The sequence below is a fragment of the Odontesthes bonariensis genome, chromosome 21, assembly GCF_027942865.1.
Source record: "Odontesthes bonariensis isolate fOdoBon6 chromosome 21, fOdoBon6.hap1, whole genome shotgun sequence".
Classification (NCBI taxonomy): domain Eukaryota; kingdom Metazoa; phylum Chordata; class Actinopteri; order Atheriniformes; family Atherinopsidae; genus Odontesthes; species Odontesthes bonariensis.
The window spans coordinates 30,173,482-30,197,728 of NC_134526.1; the positions used below are offsets into that span (position 1 = coordinate 30,173,482).

Consider the following 24,247-nt stretch of genomic DNA (forward strand, 5'->3'; position numbering starts at 1 on the left):
TTATAACCTCCATTTCCATTTCCACAGGATCGACACAGAAAGGTTCAGCCATCTGTCCTGAAATCTCACTTATGTCCACATTCATGAAAGGGTTGGCCATAAATGTCACACAGGGCTCAAGTTTCTCAAAGTCACTGAATCTGTCAGCAAGCCTCCTATGGCGTGATCTTTGTGCCACCAGGTTGAGCACGCAGTGACACTGATTTGAGGGCACAGATCTATCTGAAGGAACAATAATTTTAAGCGTGTGCGTATGAATCTCACACACGCTCGCTCATAGGTGCTCGGACACGCGCTCAACTCTGACAAATTGCTCGCTCGAACGGCTCACTCTGCTCGAGCTCGGCTCTATCTCTCTGCTCGCTCGCAACTCTGTTAGTTGTATGTAAATGAGCCACACCACCAGCCAATCACAGACTGGTAGTTTTCACAGACTGGTATTTGTGTTATAAATAATAAAAAAATAAAGAGGAAGAATTGTAATAATCATGTTAAAACTGGTGTAGTTGGGTGCTAGCTAGTTAGCCTACTGATTACTGTTGTAGGGTGTCACAAATATTTTAGAGAAAGAAACCTAACATCAACTTTTTTATTTGTTTCTCTTTATATTCTTTTATTTATTTTTAATGCTTCTTCCACTCCCTGCTGCAATGCTTTTATTTGATGTAAAGCACTTTGAATTGTTTTGTACATGAAATGTGCTACAAATAAATTTGATTTGATTTTGATTTGATCAAAATCTAAAACGGTAGAAAAATAAAACTACACCAGCTTAGGAAATTAAATGTTTGAAGTATTGAAGTGGTTGTTTTTACCTAGTAAGTTATGAACTATAGCAGCTGACCCACAGTGGGTTTTTTAAACTTTTAAACTTTAAACTGATCAATTGTGTTATTGGTTTAATCTGTAATGGTTATTGGTTTGACAAAAAAATATAACATCTAGTTTAATTCCTTTAGGGTGATGGTAGAAGTTCAATTGAGTCTGCACTGCAGACTCTGCAGTGATTGTCTGCAACTAACAGAGTTGCGAGCGCAGAGACAGAGCCGCGAGCGAGCAGAGAGATAGAGCCGAGCGCGAGCAGAGTGAGCTGTTCGAGCGAGCAGTTTGTCAGAGTTGAGCGCGTGTCCGAGCACCTATGAGCGACAGTGTTGCCCAAAAAAAATCCCAAGAAGTCGCTATTGGCTCTCTGAAAAGTCGCTAGAAGTCGCTAGATTGCATCATGACGTCATAAGTGACGTAACCACGCCCATATTATATATTTTCGCTCCTACCCGAGCCGAAATCAGCCGGCCTGAAGCTGATTTCAGCTCTAAACTCTGTAAACTTGAGCAACATTTGAAACTTTTCAGGCCAGAAAGTAGTCGTTTAGATCCCCAACGTGTTAAAAACCTGCCAAAATACCGGCTATTTACAATTTTGTTCCGACGAATTCGGCGCTACTAAAGCTAGCCGCAGTGAGCAACGCACTTCCGGTTATTTTGACAAAATAAAATACCCGTTGCCTTATATCATAGGGAAAGCCATTACGATAAAAAAGGTGCTTTTGTTTTGAAAACAGGAAGTGAACCTACCCTCGTTGTAGCTAGCTTGAAACTGCCGTTTTGACAGGAAATGACGGTATGCCGGGTTGCCGCCGTCCTGCAGTGCTTCTGTCTCGGCCTGTATGGTGTCGCGGGGCAACTGATTTGTCACTCACAAAACAAGTTAAATTGTCGCTAGATTCAGCCAGATTGAGCCCGAAAGTCGCTAAGTCGCTAGATTATTTTTTTTGTCGCCAGAGATGGCCAAAAGTCGCTAAATCTAGCGACAAAGTGGCTAAATTGGCAACACTGATGAGCGAGCGTGTGTGAGATTCATACGCACACGCTTAAAATTATTGTTGGCAGCTTAGGCTTGCGATAGATCTGTGCCTCAAATCAGTGTCACTGCGCGCTCAACCTGGTGGCACAAAGATCACGCCATAGCCTCCGACCCCGCTCCTCACGATTTGATTGGCCCGATTAAGTTTCGATTTTCAGCCTCGCAAAACGACCACAAGTGACTACACCAGCCCGGGAGCAAATTCAATTTGCGGTCGGTAAGGGCGTCTAGATTTCTAGGCTACCTTCTCACATCACCACTGACTGGCAAATAACTATTGGGAGTGTTGGAAGGGGCGGGACACTGTGAATTTTGATTGGACACAAATTTAAGTAGATTTGCCGAGAGACCAATCAAGTTTCATGATTCATTGGCCCTTTGGCAAGCTACTTGGAAAGGGGCAGCGAGCTACTGGTAGCTCGCGAGCGACGCGTTGGAGACCCATGATCTAGAGTAAGGGCCATTTCAGACCAGGGCGGCAAAGCGTGGCGGAACGGAAGCGATTTTCACCGGCGGAGGTGAAAATACATGGAACAGATCTGTCCTTGCACACCAACGCGGCGGTAGTCGGGCGGTAGAGACGCTTCCGTCCCGCGCTGCTTTTGGAAAATAGAACTCGAGCGGAATTTGGACGGCAGTGGCCGGCGGTGTCCCGTTGAAATGAATGGGGAATGCAGACAGGGCTGGAGCGGAACTACCGCGGCCGCGGACTGTCCGGTGTGAAAAGCCAAGTAGAACACACCGCCTGAAAACCGGCGTTAAGACTGCCGTCGTCTCGCTGCCGCCACGCCACGCCACGCTCTTGTCTGAAATCGGCCTAAAGAGACAGTTTATCCCTGAAGCGCTCAGGTCCAGATGCAAACTTCAGTTTTGTTTGAATTTAGGAGTGTCATGGAGAAAAAGGAGTCGGGTCAGCCTCTTATGGGGAATTTATTGAACAGGCTGTCACCAAGACATGTACATTTCAGCATGTATGGAGATTCCCAATGACCTCAGCTTGTCACCACCTCTTATACTCTTCTCCGTCATCCTGTGTGTATGTGGCCCAAACCTAATCTCTATCTGACGCCTGCTGTCTGAGCATGCTGCTACATCTTCGTCATCGTCTAGATTGTTTATCCTTACCTTGAACAATATATGGTTCGAGCACCACTAAGACATGCTGAGAATGTTTCGAGCAGTGTCCAGACACAACATGTGCCTCGACCAACGTCAAGGCCCTGCTCTCCCATACTTCGAGCAATGTCGATTATGTGCTCTCCCACAGGAGCAGAAAATTCTGAGTCATACAGGTCTTTATGTCTTTAAAACATGCTTGTAGCCTGACCAACTGATTGGTTTAATCTGGTTTGATAATAGCTGAAGATCATCAGCATAGCAATGGAAATTTATGCCTGGCTGTTTAATAATGTTACCTAACGGAAGCATGTATAAATAATTGGTCCAAGCACAGAACCCTGAGGAACTCCATGACTTACTCTGGTGTGTGAGGAAGATTCTTTGTGTACAAGCACAAACTGGAATCTATCAGATAAATATGACTTGAACCAGCCTAATGCAGTTTCTATAATCCCAATAACATGTTGAAGCCTTTGTAATAGAATACTGTAATCGACCGTATCAAATGCAGCACAACAACAGGACAAGCACAGACACAAGTCTGCTATCAGAGGCTAAGAGGAGATCATTGGTAACTTTCAGCAGTGCAGTTTCTGTGCTATGATGCACTCTGAATCCTGACTGAAACTCTTCAAACAGATTATTTCTGTGTAAATGATCACAAAGTTGAGCTGCAACTATTTTTTCTTTAGACAAAAAAGAGAGATTGGATATCGGTCGATAATTAGCTAACACTCCTGGATCAAGAGTAGGTTTTTTTTAAACATAAGTAATAATTACAGCAACCTTAAAAGGCTGAGGTACATATCCTGTCAACAAAGACAGATTGATCAAATCCAATACAGAAGTACTTATTGAGGGCAAAATCTCCTTGAACACTCTGGTTGGGATTGGGTCTAAATTACAAGTTGATGGTTTAGAAGAGACTATTGTTGTTACCAAAACAGGTTCTAAAGATACTTCTTAAGCTGCTGTACTTGATGATACATCAGCCATATTGGTGGGAAGGATTCCATTAATCTTCTCTCTGATAGAAACAGTTTTATCGTTGAAGAAGCTCAGGAAATCATCACTACTTAGTTCAATGAATACATGGCTCAACAGAGCTCGGACTCTTCATCAGCCTGGCTACAGTGCAGAAAAGAAACCTGGGTTTGGGGAAGGAGAACAGATGCTCATTCCGTTCATCTAATCTCACCCTACTCGTTGTTTTTTCTCTGCCCTTGTGCCTGGGACCTGTAAATCGATCACAACCCTATATTTTGAAATATGGACCCAGTTGAATATCTTCTCTGCTAAAGGAGGATTCTAACTGAATAAAATGATCCAGAAGTATCTAAGCAGCAACAAGGACGAGGAAAATTTGCACATACTCCACTTGAATCCTCCTGGCATCTCAGTCTCTCCCACCAGAGAGGCAAGCAGAATAGGTGAGGTGGAATATAGTTAACTGAATGAGGCAAGTCCCCTTCACTTATTCCTCCTCCACAAAGCCTTCTCTCTACTCGCTCCCCTCTCTTATGGGTGCATTTTACAAATACAGACATCCTTCAAAATATTGGGCTGTGAATAATTTCCGGGTAACCGGCAGGAGGACAGAAGAGACAAGGAGGCGGAAATTGGACCGAGGATATGAGCCTAATATCAATGTTTACGGAGAAACAGATTATATAGCTGATAGCAGTAGGACTAGGTATGTCATAAATTTGCAGGTGCATATTCATAAAATGTGCTGTGAAGCCAAAATCAAACCTAACTTTTTCCCTTTTTCTTTGGCAGTGGGGTTATATTAGATACTTATGAGTTATTAAAAATCTTACCTGCAGCAGAAAGCATTCAGAGCACTCTGTTTGGAGAATCACAAGTTATTTCTCTAAATACAAAGAAAAAAATTCCCAGAAGAGCAAAATTTCCACCATCTAAAAGAACTCAAACATTAACATAAACATCTGGTAGCTCTTCCAGTTTTAAACTGATAAAGATGCTTGATTCTGTCAGAGACAGAAAGAGAAGATTTGGCATGAACTGCCGGGTCTCAGGCGAGGTGTTTCAGTTGGGGTGAGAAAAGGGCCACTGTTAAACCAACCAAGCCTAGTTCATATGTCTCAATGGGACATTGTGTCCACTTGTTAAAAAAAGGGCATAAAAGACCCCATTAAATCAGATTACCATTCTTAGACAGATCTGGGAAAATCTTGTTTTCAGTTACATTTGACATTATTATTGATATTTATAAAAAATATATCATTATTATTCATAATGATATTAATTATCATTATACATTGTACAATTAAATACAACACAAAATGTTGATCTACAGTACCAATCAAAAGATTTGGACACAAACTTTAGGAATGTTCACATTTTGATACAGACTTTACCAGCTGTGACACATGTTAGATTGCTACAAAAAGAAAAAGAAAAAATCAGCTTGGTAATATTTAAATAGATTGAGAACGAGATACTTACGCCAGGGTTTCTTACTGAATCGCAGATTTAATGTTGTTACTCACTTATAAGTCACTTTTGATAAAAGTTTCTGGAAAAAAATCTCTATTTCTTATAATTCATACTGGAAGTCGTTACTATATTTCCAAATAAACAGAAACAAAAACAATGATCAGATATTTGCTGTACCTACTTTATTCAATTTTGGTGAGGAACCATATTTACACACTGCACAAATTTTCCTTTCAAGAAAATGATTCTTTTCTATTTGAATGCATAAACATACTGTTGTAAATATCAACTATGACCAATACAATATTGCTATCAGAGACAAGAACTTGGTTAATATAATATTGTTTATTCATTATTGAATATTGTTTATTTTCACAACAACCAGTAATAATATTTCTAATGTACACAACAGAAAGTTCGGTCATTTCAGAATCTTTTTACACTGAGAGTTGTAACGTGTAATATCGTCCATGAAAAAATAAGAACAATCACAAGCTAAGCTAACAGTGAAATCAGCACAAGAGAAAACCAGACAAAGGTTTAGCTGTGGACAAATGAGATGAAGTAACATACTGCATATTATAAGAATCATATATAACTATAATGATTCTGTAATTCATTCCTTTTTTTCAGTCTCTATGGCATATACAGTATGTCTCCTTTGATATTTCTAACATAATTCTGAAGTGTCTGTCATTCACATATGGGAAATAAATCTCACTTGGAAACTAGAAACACATTAGACAATGGGCCTCTTTGCACAGACATGTTTCTTTCCTTCCTGACATTTTGCATTTCTTGGTAGCACTCATTTTAGTCATTCAGCAGGTTTTTGTCTTTTTCTCGTTTGATTGAATTTCCAATTAAAAAAAAAAATCAACAGCCACTTCAGAGACTCTAGTCTAAGGGCTGTCTTACGCCATAGGTCGTCTTGGCCTGTGCAGTACACACAACGCATTTTTTTTCCATGATGAAATGTGACGTCCAATATTTGCTAGACAGAACAACATACTGTATATCGACATGAGTCTGAAGAAACAAAGCAAGTCCTTCTTTATACACACACTAAAAGAGGGCCTGTTTCTATGTTCATACTTTGTTTGACATGATGTGCAGAAGCCTACACACGCTCACATTTAAAATATCTCTACTTCTTCCTGTCTATTTTGCTCATCATCGCCTTTACATCAACTGGAGCAGAGGCAGCAGCAGCCTTGGCCTTCTCCTCCTCTTCTTGCTGCCAAAGGACGATGGGATGTATACCTGCACTCCGGTTCTGAGCATTTTGCTCGAGTTGGGCCGGACTGGGAAAGGAACATGATAAATGGCAGATATATGTTGGGTTTATTGTATCATTTCTTTTTTTCACTATACTTGTCACAGTATCAACGGGGATTGGGTCAAATGTGATTGACTAGACGTCTGTGGCCAGTCAGAGATAAAAAACTTCTGCCACCACCTGATGACCTGCCATGATGTTACAGACAATCAAACTCCGTGTGGCTGAATTACATATCTTCAAAGATGGGTAAATTGAAATAAATCTATGGTATATGCATTGTCAGATTACACTAGCGCATACAGTATTGGCCAGAAGCATGATTGTAACTTGCAAGAACTAGAAACATTTCAGTAACTAAAAATGTAAAATGATATTTTTCTCATGTTATATTGCATTTTTGTTTTCTTTTGGTTGATACCTACAGTCATGCTCCTTTAAGTTAAAGTGTTTCAACAAGGGTAAACTCATACTAGACAGACCAAGTGATGAATAGTGATACTAAAACTCTTCTAGTTTAATTATACATGTCAGCAATCAGCTGTGGTATAGGCAGTTAATATCCCGCTTTATATTTTTGCTGGATATGTTCTTAGACCTGAGACATTCATTACAATCATGGAAGCTCTCATACAACTATTAGGGCTTTCCCTTCCTGAATATATACCCACCTGAAGTTATGGGGGTCAATGTTCAGGGCCTTCTTCTGCATGTCTTTGTATGTTGGTGACTTGAGGTAACGAAAGAATGTGTCCTGTGTCAATGAAAGAATATGAAACTGCTGGTGACTTTAGCCTCACTAACCTGTGGGCAAGTAGTACAGTAAATGTTGCTGCCTTGATGTAAAGAGACATTTTTTAATCTGGGAACTGCTGCAGGCCCGGTGGAGATTAGCCTCTGATGCTCTTTCAATCCATTTAGTCTTACTGTGACACACTTCTGTGGTCTAACCTGAGATTTTTAGGTCAGCAAACCAATCACTAGGACCTTATTGGTAGTAATCGACCACCTAAATAAAGGTGTAGAAAAAAACACACCTTTTTCATGAGCATGAAGACGTGTGTCTGAGCTGCTTCCAGGACGTAGCGATGGGGATGTTCCAAACCTTTCACAGTCAGACCCATTGTCCTGCCATCAATGTTGATCCAACGGGGGGCGCCAGGGGCCAGGAAAGTTCTGGATGCAAAAACAAATCATTATGATGCAACATGGGAGTACATGAAATGTGAGACATGGTTTACCTGCCACTCAGAGCTGTAATACGCCTGCAAGGGCCATATATATGCTTTTGCTCTCTTGTCTTGGTTTTGAGTCTCCAAGTAAAACACAACATCTGCTTTCATAAAGTTTGCATTTCCCCTTATTCCCCTCATATTAGTCTGATACCAGACATGAACAATGAAGGGAAACAAATGTCCTGTTTACCTTGTGAAGATGAAACATATGAAATGCATAATAAATCAGCATAATAAACTTCACATAAGATACACTGTGATAAATAGCCAAATATTTCAGTGTTCATTTGTCTTACTTGAAAATGCTCTCAGCTTTTGATGACATAGAAGAAGCAGTGCCCCACTTCAGCTCCTCAGCTGCTTCCCAAAAAGCCAAGTTCTCCCCTGATGTATAAACACACACACACAACAAAATGAGGTCCTAACTTTGATGATCCTCTGACGTTTTAATCACCACCATCAACACCACCAAACTGTCATTTGTCCAGTTAAATAGTTAATCATTTACATAATCGATACACACAAAATTTGGCACAAGAATTTAAGGTCTCCAGATGAAGAATTCCTTTGAGTGGTGCTGAACTTTTTTTTCCATCAAGGTTTGTTTTCTTTTCTTTTTAGTAAGAAAAATAAAGATTCCGGTAATCCTTGTATTTTTATCAAGCTTCACCATTAGGTAAACATTTCAAAGTATGCACATCGGTGTCATGTGAAAGTATGGGTGGAATGGGGGGTGGCAGTCGGTCTGCTGCTAATATGCCTCAGAGAAAGCGAGTAACAGTAACAGATGCAAGATGGGCCATGTGTAAGTGTGTGTGTATATTTGCTGATTCTGCAATGTTGGCTTGATGCGCTGAGCAAATACTAATGCGGGGATGAGCAGCTTCTGTTCGGCATGTGTGATTTGAAAAAGAGGAACAGCTTAATGAGAGTGTCATTGTTAAAAGGGTTAGAGAAGCTGTGAGTCTAGGGAAGTTCTGAAGCATGTGTGGTTGGGTATGGGCTAAACCTGTTAAAAAACATTTTCAGCTCATTAGCTTTGTTCAGGTGGATCCCCCCTTTACCTTGAAGTGAGTGCTTTCCTGATATCCACAGCAAATCATGAAAAAGTTCAGAAACTAAAATACTTACACATACCAACGTTCAATGGCTCAAAACAAAAGTGAAGACAATTCTTGCATTGAGAGTTGTAAACACCCTATCTCTCAACCATGTGGTTTAGGTTTGATACTGTGAATACATGATCCAAAATGAAATGTGAAGTTGAGTAACATACCGCTGAACTCCTTCTTAAGGAAGATCTTGAAGTCATCTCGACCTCGCAGGTCTGTTAGCAGTTCAAACAAACTGAAGGACCAGCGCTCCACCCGCATCTTAGTGGGAAGTTCAACTCTGGGGCCAAATAGAGGATTGTTCAGTCAATGAAACTGAGGCATTTAAAATCTATGTTACACACCAGGAAATATTTATTCTGCACACCCAATGTTAATCAAGTAGTTAGTTGTGGTATTTTATACTATATACACATCAGAAATGTGTTTTTGAATTTGTCTGATAACCACCAAAGTTGACCCATAATACATATATTTGAATACATTTTTTTTCTAGACAGTTAGAAATAAAATGTGTTTCGAGATTTAATGTAAAAACAAAACGAATTACCCCCCCCCTTCAAAGTCGACTCAGTAGCATTATGAGCAATGAGCTCTATGCTCATGTTTGGCATTCATGATGATGATCGTAGAGATTTTCAAATCTAGACTATGAATACGACATACCCTCGCTGTCTTTCACTCCCCCTGAACCATATCAGCAGAACTTTAGAACCCGACAATATTCATTACGTATAAAAACATATGCTGTGCCAGTGTCTCGGAATAAATGTGATAACCTTTAAACATAAAGCGTATTGGCCCTCACCTTCTCATATTAAGACTCCAGTATTCATCATTGTCTGTTTGCCATGGGTTGCTGGGCAGACAGGGAGCCAAGAATGAGTCATGGTTTTTGTAGGTTGTGATGTACTTGACCAACCTAAAGACAAAGAACCATTATTTAGTTATGCTCCCCCCAAAAAAAGGTGCTGACCTGTAACTGTGCTTGTTGAGTTCTGCTTTTGTTTCTGCTGACCACTGTCCACAAGCTTTGGAGAATAGTTCCAGGAAAATGTGATTTTGCAATAGTAGGTGCTTCCAGACCACAGAAAATTATTCCAATGTGCACCTGCATATGTATACGTGCAACATCCAAAAACACAGTCCAGCAGTGAAGCCCAGGTTCTATTGAACCCATATGTGAGGAATTAAAAAAGTAATTTTGTCTCGTCTACCAGCTGGTTGTTGTCCAATATGTGGTGCACATATAAAAGTTACGTTCCCCAAAACAACATTCCACTTGGAGTGTCCCAAGAATTGTTTAGCAAGCACCTTTTTTTTCTTCAAAAGCAGGAAGTGAAACCTTACATTTCGTTGATAATCTGCATGCAATTACAAGATGCCAACATTATGAGAAAAACAACAGAAATCCTTTTATTTCCTATAAATAGGCACCAGAGGAACTTACGCTCCGAGAGACACACTGGATTTGACCTTTGACCTCATGATGGCTTGTTGATAGAATATGTTCTGCAGTAAAACAGGAACATAAAATGTTATCTAAATCTGAATAATTATCAGTGTAAAACTACAAAAGCAATAAGCAACTATCTACTTCTTCAGATGAGAAAATGTCTGGAACATAGTTGATGTTTTAAAACTCCAAACTCAGCTTCAAAGCATCAACAGTAAGTTGGAAACAAATTCTGGGATTTGTCATGGCATTGAAGTTATTGGGGCAATAAATTTGTATTGTTTAAATACTGTGACTTACCATGCGTCTGTGTTGATCAAAGGTGATTTTCTGTGAGACGAGAAGATAAAAACTGTTGACTGTTCATGGGAATAGCTTGTCAAATACAGACTCACATGACTGGGAAGTTATCTAGTGTACAAAGTGACAGAAGCTAATGCACTACATGTACAGTAAAGCCCCTTTAGTCAATGATGTGATAACTGCAACCATTGGTCAAACCTGCAAGCTGTTCAAATAATCATAACAACTGTAACATTTTCTGGAGGGAAATAGAATGTCACATATCCCACCACAACACCATGTATACCTAGCATGATCCAAAAGTCCACCATGGAGATAGTTGTGTTTTGCTTTGGTTTTTAATGTAATACAATATTTTCAGTACAATTGCTGTTTAAGTTGCATATGTGAAAAATGTCTATGAATTTCAAGATATCTTAGTATTTGTTTCCTATTTGTCTGCTGCTAATTAGCATCAGTTTCACTGCTGATCTGATGTAGAATCTGAAATATGGCTTATTAAACTGTTTGTTTGAAAATATCTCTAAATTAATAAACTGAATGTAAGACGGAAAGGAAGAATGAATGAATGAATTCCAGGTTTATATGAAAATATGAAAGATTTCTAACCAATGTTATACATACAGATTTACTCTCTAATCTTCATCAGGTAAGGAGATCTGTTTGAAAGAAGAAAATGGGGAAAAAAGAGAATCCAATCAAGATTTTCACCCTGTAAAGTTAATAACAACACTAGCCCTTCAATTTTTTTTTTTTTAAAAAAGACAAAGACACAGAAGAGTCCACTGAGACTTCCTCAGACACTATTCAAAACTGAGCAAAGTTTTTTTTTTACTGACCTGTTACCTCATCTGTGTTGGAATCAATAAGCCGTTCTGGACCACAGTCCATAGCACTGTGAGTGTGACGCTAGACATGCACAAAATGGGTCCAAGAGAAATGTATAGGAATTATAATAACCATTTTTGAACAAGATCATATTTAAATAAAACCACACAGAGTCAAACAGACTCACCGGGGGCCTGTGCACAATCCAGTAAGCCCTCTCTTGGCAGTCAAACACCACTCGGTCCGGCTTCTTCCTGTCCTGACCAGCCCTGTTATACACACCAAATAAAGATTTAAAGGGATGTTAAGAGGAACTGATCTAACAAAAGACTATGCTATGAAAATGCTGACAATAATTAATCACATTGATTAGCTGTGATTAGCTGTGATTAGCTGTGTAAAGTGCCAGTCAAAAGTCTGGACACACCTCGTCATTCATATGAAATGACTGGATGCGTTCAAACTTTGGAATTGGACTGTACATCCATAGAAATGTAGCTGACCCAGAGAGTGACAAACTATCGACATATACAGTACAACTCAGTCTCCAAAGGTGGAACATTGTCAAATTTAGATAACATCAATGTGTTTTACCTTGCTTACCTGTTTATTTCTGGACTTAACATCAATTATTATAAAAAGACAACAATAAAGAAATCAAATAATGAAACAGAGAAATGTCATTGTTTTAAAAAGACAAATCTCCTCCTTTTGAATTAGCTATGTAAACAACATGTTTACTACTGGGTTGCATCCCTTCTTCTTTTAACACTCAGTGAGGGTTTTGGAACAAAGGGGACAAGTTTCCTTATTTCTGAAAGCAAAATGTTCTCTCATTCGTTCCTGATGTAGAAGAAATATTCTCAATGAAAGACAAATTCAAAATTAAAGGATAAAATTAAAGTTTTAACCAACTATGGCTTTCCAACTATGAAATGGTGTCCCTGGAGCAAGATGTGGTGGTGCAAGATGAAGGCCTAAAGAACACAGCCATTTGATACTAGTTTTTGTCCCTGTGATTTTTTTCTTAACTACTGAATGGATGAAAGTTCCCAACGTCACTTACTTGTACTGTTCAGTAGCCTGCATCACAATGAAATCCCACTTGTGGTTCAGCCAATCATGGAGGTGGTTGTAATGTACCTGTTTGAAACAAATGCAGTGGCAGCATGGGTGAGCAAGTTGTAAGATCACTCTTCATTTGATTTTGAAGCGGAGAAAATTTCAGAAAACGCTGATTATAATCTGAAAGAGATATACAATAGAATACAATAGAATAGAATAGAAAAATTACTTTATTCAGCCACCAGTCAGGGAAATTCAAAATATATAATATAATATATATATATATATGAGATATGGTGAAATACTCCAGAAAATGGCATGTCTGACAGCAGCAAGTTTATCTTTTAGATAGACGGGGACTCATCAACTCTTTATCAACCAAAATGTCATTCCATTTAACTGAAGTGAGCCAGCAACAATCAACACAATGTTAGAGGAGGTAGATGGGCGGGGTGAACGGAAATATTGAAATACACTGACTTGATCTAGGAAAGCTTTTTTTTTACTTAAACTAAAAAATAGGGCTGGGCAAGTTAACCCGTTTATTATCGCGTTAACTTGTTAATCATTTAACGGCGATAAAAAAATGTATTGCGCATTAAGGCAGGTTTTATTATTCATTTTATTATTGTAAAAGTCTTTTGCACACAGGCTTTTATTTTGTAAAAGTCTGTTGCTGTCTGCGGTGGAACAGGAAAAGAAAGTAATTGGCGAATCCACCAAACATGGAGAAGGGTACGGAACTTTTACTCTGCCATTTTCATTTTAAAGTTCTTCCAGACGGCGGAGTCGACAGAACCAAAGTCATCTGTAAACACTGCCAAGTTGAATTGTCTTCTCAGCGTAGTAGTTCCAGTCTTAAATATCACTTAAAGGCAAAACACACAACTGATAGCAGCAAGTCATTCAAGGAAACAGACAGTGGAGCGAGGCTTCTACATAAAAACTACAGAAAGATGCTGATGTTAAAAATGTGTTTGCACAACAAATGTTATGGCACTTTCATTCATATGGCAGCACATTTAAAATGAAACTAAATGCTAAAAGCTATACACTACTTTTGAATTCATTTTTGGATTTTGTGTACAAATGCGATTAATCGTGATTAATCAGGGAAATCATGTGATTAACTCTTTCGGTGCCATTGACGTCTAGACGTCAATTTAAAAAAACCCGCTGACTGCCAAATGCGTCTATAGACGTCAATTGCGTTTTTTAACGGAGCGGGCTGGGGGACAATCTAGCGGAGTTTGTCACTAAATCTTAGGGTTGTAAACACTAAACAGAGAATATACTGGCAAAATTACCCGCAAGGTGGCAGCAGTGCCACTTTGCACAAAAAAAAAGAAGCTCGTTTTCTCAGTTTTTTTTGGTCAAACAGCTGTTTTTGGTGAAACCAACCTATGTCCTACTGTCTATTACTAAAGGACTGAAAATGGTTTTCCTGATGAAAGAAGAGAGTCTACTCTTTTGTTTGGTAATTTCAGTGTGTACATAGTCATAAGACACACTTTTCTGTGGGTCTTGGAAAATCAGTCAAAATTCTGTAAAACACTTGGCAGTATGGGTGTCTCTGAACTGAAAATGGCTGGCAGCCAATGAGTTAATTAGATAAAAAATGTTAATAGTTGCCCAGCCGTACTAAAAAAATAACCCATTTGCTTCTATACCTAATGCTGACTCAATTGTTCAGCCATGTTTTTTAAAATGTCATAATGTTTTTTAAGTCAAAGTATTACTTATTTAAATCTAATAATTCAGCCTCAATCAAACATCAGCTGATGCTTTGAACAGTTCACAACCAAGTTAGTCAAACATAAAAAGAGAGTGAGGATTAACTTAATATATGCTCCAACTAAGTCAGAAATAAGTCATTGGGTTGAGTACTCTTGGGTGAAACGGCAACAATTAAACATCTTTGTCTGCAGTTCGTTTATAAGCCATAGTTGAAAGCAGGAAGTGGTGAATAACGCTGCAGTAGTGCTTTTTGTTTACCACTGAAGCACTTTTACGACAAGATATATTTGAACACACACTCTATACATAATTTTTTATTCAAGAGAGACACTTTTGGATGTCGACATTGTTTTACAGCTATAATACATGTACCTGTTCGTAGGGTTCAAGCATGCCTTTCTTGCGGATGTTCCTCTTTGCCAAGTAAATGGCTACAAAAAAGCAAAAGAAAATTATTGGCAAACATTTTTACACATTACAACTTGTTTTACCCATCGTGGAAGAAAACTCGTGTCAGTTCATATCCCCACACATTGTCTTGCTTGGAATGTGAAATTGACCTTAAAGTTCATATCAATGTCATTCACTGTTTAACAAGTGCTATACAGTGGTGTTCAGGCTGCCATAAGGCATTACATGAGTTTTCACCAAAACTTCAACCTTTGCATGAAAAGCACAACCTGCTGGCCTTTATAAATGCATGGATTAAAGAAAATGAGAAAATACGAGACAAATAATGTTTTGCTCCCAACACCAGTAAGCAGGCCAACATCTCTTATGAAATATTGTACCTACCATAATCTGAGTCCTCTGCCACCCATTTCTGTGTTGGCCAAAAGTATGGTGTCTGAAAGGGTTAAGAATGTTCACAGTTATAAACGAATATTATATATGTAATGCTCAAATTAGGTCATCAAAGCTTTTCCTAGCTGAATTCTGTTTTTAGTGCAGCACATTCAGGAATTTTCCAAAGTAAAAAAATGTTTTTTGTTGTTATTGCTGTTGTTATAGTTGTTATTGTTAATTGTTAAGATTTTTTTGTAAGCAATCATAAGCTTTCGTTAAACAGTTATTAGATTCTGTATCTTTCTTTTTTGCAGCGGAACTGAAGAGCCCTAAACTGATCACACTGTTGTTTCAACACAATGTTATGAAGAGGATAAGTGTTGCTCTTTATGTACATCAACTTGTGCAGCATTCTTCTTTTAACAGTCAGTTCCCAGGGATCCAGAGCTGTTCTCAGCACAGAGCCAGCCTTCTTTACCGGTTTGTTCAGTTTCTTTGAGTCATTGGCTTTGATGCTGCCACTCTAAAGCAACAGATTGCACTCTCCACAACAGACTTGTAGAAGAAAGGCAACATCTTGATGCAGACATTGAAAAACTTTAGCTTCCTCAAGAAGTACAGTCTGTTTATGTCCTTTTTGGAGACAGCCTCAGTGTTGCATTTCAGTCCAGCCTGCTGTCCAGGTAAACCCCCAGGTATCTGTATTCCTCAAACACCTCCACTTCTTCATCTAGGATGCAGACAGTGTATGGCTTATTCCTGTTCCTGCTTATTTTCTATTCTTTTCTATTTAAAATGCCTGTCAGTGTATATTTAATTGTTATCTCACTATACATCTTCATATTTATTTTAAGCATGACACCTGAAGTGAGCTGTGCCGGTATTGACTGTCAGGGGTTTTTGTGGTGCAGTTTACCAAATAGCAAGTATCTTTTAGGGGGAAAAAAACACCAAACAAAAATGTTCTCTATGATTATCTATTGTAACACTGATCCAAACTAAACACAGCAAAGATGGACCAAAGAATTAGTTGTACCTGGAAGCGGTAAAGGCTGGTGTCATTACACATCACTAGCTTCTTATGGTTCTGCAGAGGGTAGATGTAGCCATAAGCCACTAACATTGTGCCAAAGACATGAGCCTCTGAAATACAGACATGTGATGATAACAAATGAGATGAAACAGTAACAATACTTAAATATAGTTTCTGTTGTATTCTGTCTTCACATCTAAGATTGTAGAAGGTAAATAAAAGCCTTAATTGAAAATGAAACATAGGGTTTACGACTTTTTGACAGTTTTGAAAAAAAGATTGTAACCAGTCGTATATGTCCATAGACTACAGATTCTACCTTCTTGAGTGATCTTCATCTTGGTGGCAGTCCATGCAATTATGTCATTACCTGTGTAGAAACACAGAGAAGAGTTTAAATATTGAACAGAATGTACACACAAAGTTAAACAGATATCAGGCTCGGGATTAATCAATTTTTCGATGAGTTAAAGTCCAGTGAGTCATCAATTTTTATTTGATCATTTTTTCTTGCATAAAAACTGTGGAGAATTGTTGCTTCTCTTTAAAATATGTACTGTATGTGGGCATCATGAATCACTATGCATTGGATATTTTCATTCTACTTCAAAATGTACACAGCCCTACTCTCTTCATCATATCCTTGATCTTGTGCTGATCTACGGCACTGAGAGTGAACAATTAACAGTATTTCCTCATAACCTTGTCTAATCTTATCATTTTTCGTTCACTTTTGAGTTTACATTACTTGACTACACAGCATCTGAGAAGGAATCTATTTATAGTCGGTGTCTATCAGAGAATACTGTAACCACATTTTTAGAATTAACTCCCGGCTCTTCTAAGACCAGATTAAAAAGCTACTTTGACTCCTAAAGCACTGTCCAAGTCTTATCCAATTGTGGGCTGCTTTATTTAGCTACTGTTAGCAGCTTAAGCAGTAAGGCAGCCTGTCAGTGTCCTCACACAGTCTGTGCTTTTGGTACCGCAATTGAGTTATTGTAGATTAAATTGGTAAATAAACTGTCACATTTGTTTCTTATTTTTGGAAGAAGTGAGCAGATTGAACATGATCTAAAATGCAAGGTCAATGAAAGCTCAATCTCAACAAATAATACTGGATAGGTATATTTGTCCACCTGTCCAAAATATGACAGTGTCATCATCCATGGTTGTAAATTGTGAGATGGCAACATGTCCTTAGGCTGATGTTTTCTGTAGGGCAGCATCCACGTGTCATGATGGGAATCAGAACTGATGAACAGTACAATATGTAAAATCCTAACCATGTTGGTTTTTTTTCCCAATCCCACCTACATATTTTGTAACATCTAACCAAACCGTGTACATTAATTCTAACCCTAAAGCTGTACTTTTAACTCCTGACATTAACTATTCATAAATGAAAGTGTAGTAAAAAGGTAAGAAATTGTGAATGGGAGAGGAAAGTCAGCATGCTGGTGTATCAAAATGTAAGCTACGCTTCTGCAGGCAAAGGAGTAATGAACACATCGTAATTGTGAAAAAAATGTGTCTCTTTTTGGGAAACTGCAACATTTTGCTCTGTGGACTATTGTTAATGTTTCTTGTTCTACTGTGAGATTGTGTTGTCAATGAACATATCAGGTCAGAAATGTCAGACCTTCATAATTCAAGGCTTTGTAAGTATTCTAATTCAGTGGGAATATGTATATACAGACATCTGTTTGTCTTTTTTCTATCTAGTGTTCCTGCACATTTTCTTCAAATTTCCAGATTTCTCAGATGATTTACGTGGTGCCTGTTCAGACATGAAATAAAAAATGTGTGCAATTGTGAGGTTTTAAATTACATTGACCTCACTCTCCCATTTACTGCAGGAGCTTCATTAGCTGCCTGCTTCATTGCATGTGAAAGATAGATGTAGCCTCCTGATCTAAAAAGTTAAGCCAATGAAGTCCCATGTACCTGCTTTTTTTAGTTGCAAAAATATGGCATTTTTCAAGACTTTTGAATCCAATACGATGCTCATCATGGAAATATAACGCTTATTTTACACACTGATGAAAAATCAAGGTATGCTTTAGGGTTGGGCGAACTTGTAAATGTCTATGCTTGTGTAGCATTAACCATAACTGATTAAATGAGCCTTCCGCAGTTTCACTGTATTGAACATGTGTACTTAGACTGTCACTGCTTAATCTTTGAGATGAGCATATGTTGTTGGCAGGATCAACCAGGCAGGCCCTCTCACTGACCCATTCAAAAACAGCTGCCATGGAAGCTGTTGGCAATTGGAAGAATGATAACTTTAACTCTAAACTGAGGCCTATGGTCCTTAATCACCTTGCCCCCATCCCCATTTCTACCCCCTCCCCTCTTCTTTCCTCTATTCCCTAGCCCCATCTCCTTTTTGTAAAACGACCTTGGGTTACTTGAAAGGCGCTATATAAAACCAAGTCATTATTATTATTATTATTATTAAACTCAAGATATAATGGTAGATACCAAGCATCATGGTGGCTACATCCGAATTGTATGTTCACATGAATATCTATGTGAAAGACACTAAACAGTGTCCACACTGTCTGCCCTGTGTAGGAACCCATTTTCTATAACTTTATGGTAGCATTACATGTATTACTTTATTGTTCTGTGTAAGGGTTTGTGATTTTTTTTTTTTCATTTGATTTCCTTGTTTTGGTCTTTCTGTGTTGTGTTTGATTCTCTTTCCTTGTTTGGGTTCTTAGTGTTTTGAATTATTGGGTCTGAATGAGGCCTTTTTCTCTGTTTTTAGTCTATTCTTGATTTGCCTTCCTGTTTATTATACATTTTATGGTTTGCCTTTCTTGTTGTCATTGCCTTTGTCTGTACTCTTAGTTTTGTCTTGCCTCAGTTCTGTACTCTTGTTAGATTAGTTTCTAGTTTACTCTGCTCCACATTGATCATCAAAGGATATTATGTACATGTAACATTATTGTTGTCATTAACTCGTGTTTCCCTGTTCCAACAGATATTCTTTGAATGGTGTTACAGTGCCCCCCCCCCCTCTTTTCTGTCTTCTCAAACCCCAGCTGGTCGAGGCCACCCTTCCTGAGTCTGGTTCTGCCAGAGGTTTCTTCCTGTTAAAAGGAAGTCGCTCCTTTCTACAGTCGCCTCAGGCACGCTCAGGACGGGAGATTGGACTGAAGACAAGTTTTCAGTCCAATCTGTTGGTTTCCTTAGCTAGGAAATTGTTTTTGAATTGGCTCTATATGAATGAATTGGATTATTTTGTGAATAATTATGATTACAATGAATTGAATTCCAATTGACTTGAATTGGACTTTATTATTTAAGTGCCTTGAGATGACATTTGTTGTATTTGGCGCTATATAAATAAAAATGAATTGAATTGAATTCTGACCAGTAGTTGTGCTCAGATCAGATTTGGTCCTCAGTTCTACGCACACCTGATTTCAACCTGTCACAGCTGAAGTCTCTCACTCATCAGTTCCCCCACAGTATCTATGCGCCTTGGTTTGTTTCAGTCATTGTAAGATCCTCGTTGTTGCTACACTGCCCATCCCAAAACAAAAAGTCACACACTAATATTTCACTGGACGGCCCTTAGCTCTGATTACGGCACGCATTTCGTGTGGCATTGTTTCGATAAGCTTCTGCAATGTCACAACATTTATTTCCGTCCAGAGTTGCATGAATATTTTTGCCAAGATCTTGTAGTAATGATGGGAGAGTCGGACCGCAGTGCAAATCCTTCTCCAGCACATCCTAAAGCTTCTCAGTGGGGTTAAGGTCTGGACTCTGTGGTGGCCAACCCATGTGTGAAAATGTGTCTCATGCTCTCTGAACCACTCTGTCACATACTGAGCCAGATGAATTGTCATCTTGGAATATGCCCGTGCCATCAGGGATGAAAAAATCCACTGATGGAATTATCTGGTTATTCAGTATATTCAGGTAGTCAGCTGACCTCATTCTTTGGGCACATAACATTGCTGATTCTAGACCTGACCAACTGCAGCAGCCCCAGATCATAGCACTGCCCCCACAGGCTTGTATGTTAGCCACTAGGCATGATGGCTGGATCACTTCTCTTCTTAACCTGATGCGCCCACCAGGGTAAATCTGGACTCATCAGACCAAATGACCAGAGCCCAATCTTTATGCTTCCTAGAAAACTGAAGACTTTTTTTTTTTATTAGCCTCACTGATAAGTGGTTTTCTTAAGGCTACACAGCTGTTCAGTCCCAACCGCTTGAGTTCCCTCAGCAATTCGCTCTTACTTTCACTATCAAACATAGCTCTGAGTTCTACTGTTGTTTTTTTATGATTTCATTTCACCAAACGTTCAAGTGATCACGATCATTCAAGATTTTTTCCCAACCACATTTATTCCTCGAAGGTGATGATTTCCATTTATCCTTGCAGTGTTGGACAGTTCTTAACCCAATTTTAGTAGTTTCAGCAATCTCCTTAGATGTTTTCTTCCAACATGGTTGGTTAAGAAATGAGAAGCTACTCACTTCATCTGTTAGGGTTAAATAATTTGTTGCCAGCTGAAACATAAACATCCATGCAGTAATTATCCAATGGGAGGCACTTACCTTATTGCTTAGTTAAATCCAGGTGATTTTTTTTGGTTGGACGGGCAATGTATCTTCGGGGTTAATCTCAGGCTGTTGTCTGTTTCATGTCTTCTAGTTATCCTATGGTTAATTTGTTTTGTTTTGTTTTTACATTAGTTTACTGGTTTTCCAGCTTGGCTGCCCTTTTTGTTTGTTTAAATAAAGTCACCAGTTCAGTTTCCATCAGCTACCAGTCTGCTGTTCTGCATTTGGGTTCTCATCTCTTCTTGAGTTCTGCATCAGTTTTTCTTACACAGCTGGACAATATATGCACAATATATGCTAAATTAATTAACATATGCTAAAGTTAGTTGTAAGGAAATATCGTGAAACAAACTACTGCAGAGCAAAAATAAGAAATGAAGTCAAATAAAATAACGTGCAGTTATGTAAAAAAGAAAGTATTCCCTATTACAAATATAGCTTTTTAATGTATCAGGATGAAATGAAAAAAATCACCTGGTCCTTAACAGGTCCTAAAATGAGGTAAATACAACCTCAGTAGAAGAACAACACATGAAATATTGTGCTATGTTATTATTCATTTTACAAAAACTAAGCCAAAATGCAGCGGCATCGTTTGATAGATTAACACCTTTACAGCATCCTAAAGAAATAAGAGGGTCAGAAGCAACCAGATGCTGCTAATCAAATGCTCTTTATTAATTGATCGTCAGCAGGTGTGAGGACCTCTATAAAATTAAAAGTTTAGTCAGTTTACTCATTTGTAGCACTCATTTGTGTGTTCGTACAATGGCGAGGAGGAAAGACATTGGAAAAGTTAAATTAACATAAAAAAAGCAGCTGCTGCTGCATATCAATATAGTAAAACCTAGAAGTCCACCAAACAATTCTGAGTTTATCATATTACACTGAGAAAGACTATTTACAAGCTGGGAACATTCTTCCCAAGGTTGGACCATACAATGCTCAGAGAATTTACAAAAATAACCAAGACTCCACAGACCTCTTGTGTCTAAAAGGAACATGGCAGCACAACTTTTGGAACAATGTTTTTTTGGACTGACAAGACCAAAGCGGAGATGTCTGGTAATGATGCACAGGACCATGTTCGGTGGAAACCAAATGCAGAAAATGAGAACAAATACCTCATGCCAAGAACAGTGGCGGAGCAGTGAATATGTTTTTCAACTAAAGGACCTGAGCACCTCGAGTCGAGAATGATTTTCCATGAGTAAAATGGGAGGCCATCTGTCCAGCAGCTAAAGTTCAACTGAAACAGGATTGTGAAACAGAACAATAATCCCAAGCACAGAGACAAATCTACAACACAATCACTGAACAAGAAAAGAAAAGAATCAAAGTCAATGAACCAGTCAAAGCCCAGACCTCAACCTGACTGACATGCTGTGACTAGAGATCATGAAAGCAGTACATAAGTAAATGCACACAAACCGCAAGATCGGAAACAATGTTTCCACAAGAATGGGCTAGAATTCCTCCAAAATGATGTGAGACTTTAACATACACAGAAAATAATTTAAGTTATGGCTGCTAAAGATGGTTCTACAAGCTATTAAATCATGGGGTGTACATGTTTTTCTACACGCATCGTCTACATTCTGGCTTAGTTTGTGTTCAGTACATATTTATAGATGGTAATATGCCATGGGATGTTGTTCTGAGCTGGTTTAGCTTATTTTGTGTATGTATGTATGTATGCGTGAGTGCGTGCGTGCGTGCGTGCGTGCGTGCGTGCGTGCGTGCGTGCGTGCGTGTGCGTGTGCGTGTGTGCGTGTGTATGGGTGTGTGTGTGCGTGTGTATGTGCGTGTGTGTGCGTGCGTGCGTGCGTGTGTGTGTGTGTGCGTGTGTGTGTGTGTGTGTGTGTGTGTGTGTGCGTGTGTGTGTGCGTGTGCGTGCGTGTCAGTATCAGTCTTACCAGCAATGACATGTGGGATGGTTGTGACGTTTAGTTTCTGCTCTGCGCACTTAACTCCACTTTTTGGGTCTTGCATCTCGACCACAATGGCCTCCAGCTGAGGAAAGAGGGACAGTATTTATGTAAATACAATTACATCCATGCAGAATAAAAGACACCTGCAGCCACATTATAAATCATTTTTTCAAGTAATTACTGAGAGATGTTTTTTGGATAGGTGGAAATTGTTTACATAAAAAAGTTTTTCTCAATTGTTGCATATATGAGAAAGAGTTTTAAGTACACTCTTTGGTTGCCCTCGAATCCCTTTGAATGTTAAATGTCATAATGTTAAAGAAAATCCATATTCTGACCATTTGACAAGTCTGAGAAATCATAGAATGAGAGAATCCAACCTGTTAAGGAGCAAAACCAAGCTATTTGTACCTAATACATTTTTTTTTCAAAAGCCCCAGTTTTGAAATATGTGATGGCCAGTATAAAAGTCCTGGTATGCTGACAAGTGTTTGTTGACATCAATAAATGCTTATAATTCTCTCAGTCTTGGTTGGACCTGGTCATTGTTAATTATGGTTTTAGATATGACTCTTTAAAACAGAAAAGACAGACTTAATATAAATGTACACCATGTCACAGTATAATGCAGTGCTTGGTATTTTAGCACAGAGGCCATATTAGTAAGTTCAGCAAATAGCAATCTTTACATTATCAATATTTTCACTTGTTTATTGAGAATGCAATTTGCAAGTTTTTTTATTTTGCTGCTTCCCTAAGCTTTGAAATTAATAAAACATTGTGTTTCTCTCCATCTTTGTCCCTTGCCTGAAAGTGTCAGAGAATTCAAAGCTAATATCTTCATTTAAGAAGTACAACAGGTGAGGTCAGGTTATACTGCGAAACACTTGGCGATTGTAGTGAAGCCTGACAGCAGAGCAGCAAAGCTAATTGGTTTTACAGTAGAATTAGAGATTACCCTTGACAAGCCCTGGCTCTTCTGCTGGCAAGCATACAATGTAGAAATCTTATAGAAATACACTTGTATTTAATTGGTTCCTACATGTAAATAGATAAACAAGGACTTAACTACTAAATGCTTTTTTTTCAGAACCCTAACCCCATAGCTTATTTTAGATTCTTAAATGCAATGAAAGCAAATATCAACTCTTATCTAGAAATTCAGAAATTTTAAGTAACTTAGAATAACTAATCTATAGTGTTTAAACTTATTCAAATCCAAATTAAGATTTAGCATAATAACTAATGTGTAGTGCTCATCAACAATAATCATAATGCCATTTCCTACCTTTTTTAAGCAGTTCATACGAGGCTGGAAATGCTGTCCTCGGTCAGGACGGGCTGTTCTTATCGTCATATTTCCAAATGGATGAAGATCAAATCAGATGTAAAACAAATTGTATAAAGTGCGGATGTGAGATATCCCACATATGATAAGTAAAGCTACA

At 38.5% G+C, this 24,247-nt stretch overlaps 1 protein-coding gene across 1 annotated transcript; it reads right to left on the reverse strand.

Moving 5' to 3' along the window:
- Positions 1 to 5,823: 5,823 nt before the first annotated feature.
- rgs9a (regulator of G protein signaling 9a) lies at positions 5,824 to 22,860 on the reverse strand. Its single transcript, XM_075453147.1, has 16 exons — positions 22,785 to 22,860; positions 16,596 to 16,646; positions 16,280 to 16,386; positions 15,253 to 15,304; positions 14,830 to 14,888; positions 12,722 to 12,798; positions 11,843 to 11,924; positions 11,674 to 11,736; positions 10,825 to 10,854; positions 10,519 to 10,580; positions 9,877 to 9,990; positions 9,233 to 9,348; positions 8,253 to 8,340; positions 7,759 to 7,897; positions 7,393 to 7,475; positions 5,824 to 6,746 (listed from the first exon to the last, which is right to left on the reverse strand). Exons 1-16 carry the CDS (start codon positions 22,858 to 22,860, stop codon positions 6,590 to 6,592), a joined length of 1,356 nt encoding a protein of 451 aa, XP_075309262.1. The 3' UTR covers positions 5,824 to 6,589.
- Positions 22,861 to 24,247: the final 1,387 nt, after the last annotated feature.

What these genes read in the sequence shown, in the direction of transcription:
- rgs9a (XM_075453147.1), bottom strand. Translation starts at nt 22,860, where the DNA reads ATGCAAGACCCAAAAAGTGGAGTTAAGTGCGCAGAGCAGAAACTAAAC. An exon ending in CAGGCTACTGAACAGTACAA is followed by an intron (nt 11,925 to 12,721) that starts GTAAGTGACGTT and finishes TGTGTATAACAG; the next exon opens with GGCTGGTCAGGACAGGAAGA. An exon ending in TTGATCAACACAGACGCATG is followed by an intron (nt 10,581 to 10,824) that starts GTAAGTCACAGT and finishes GTTTTACTGCAG; the next exon opens with AACATATTCTATCAACAAGC.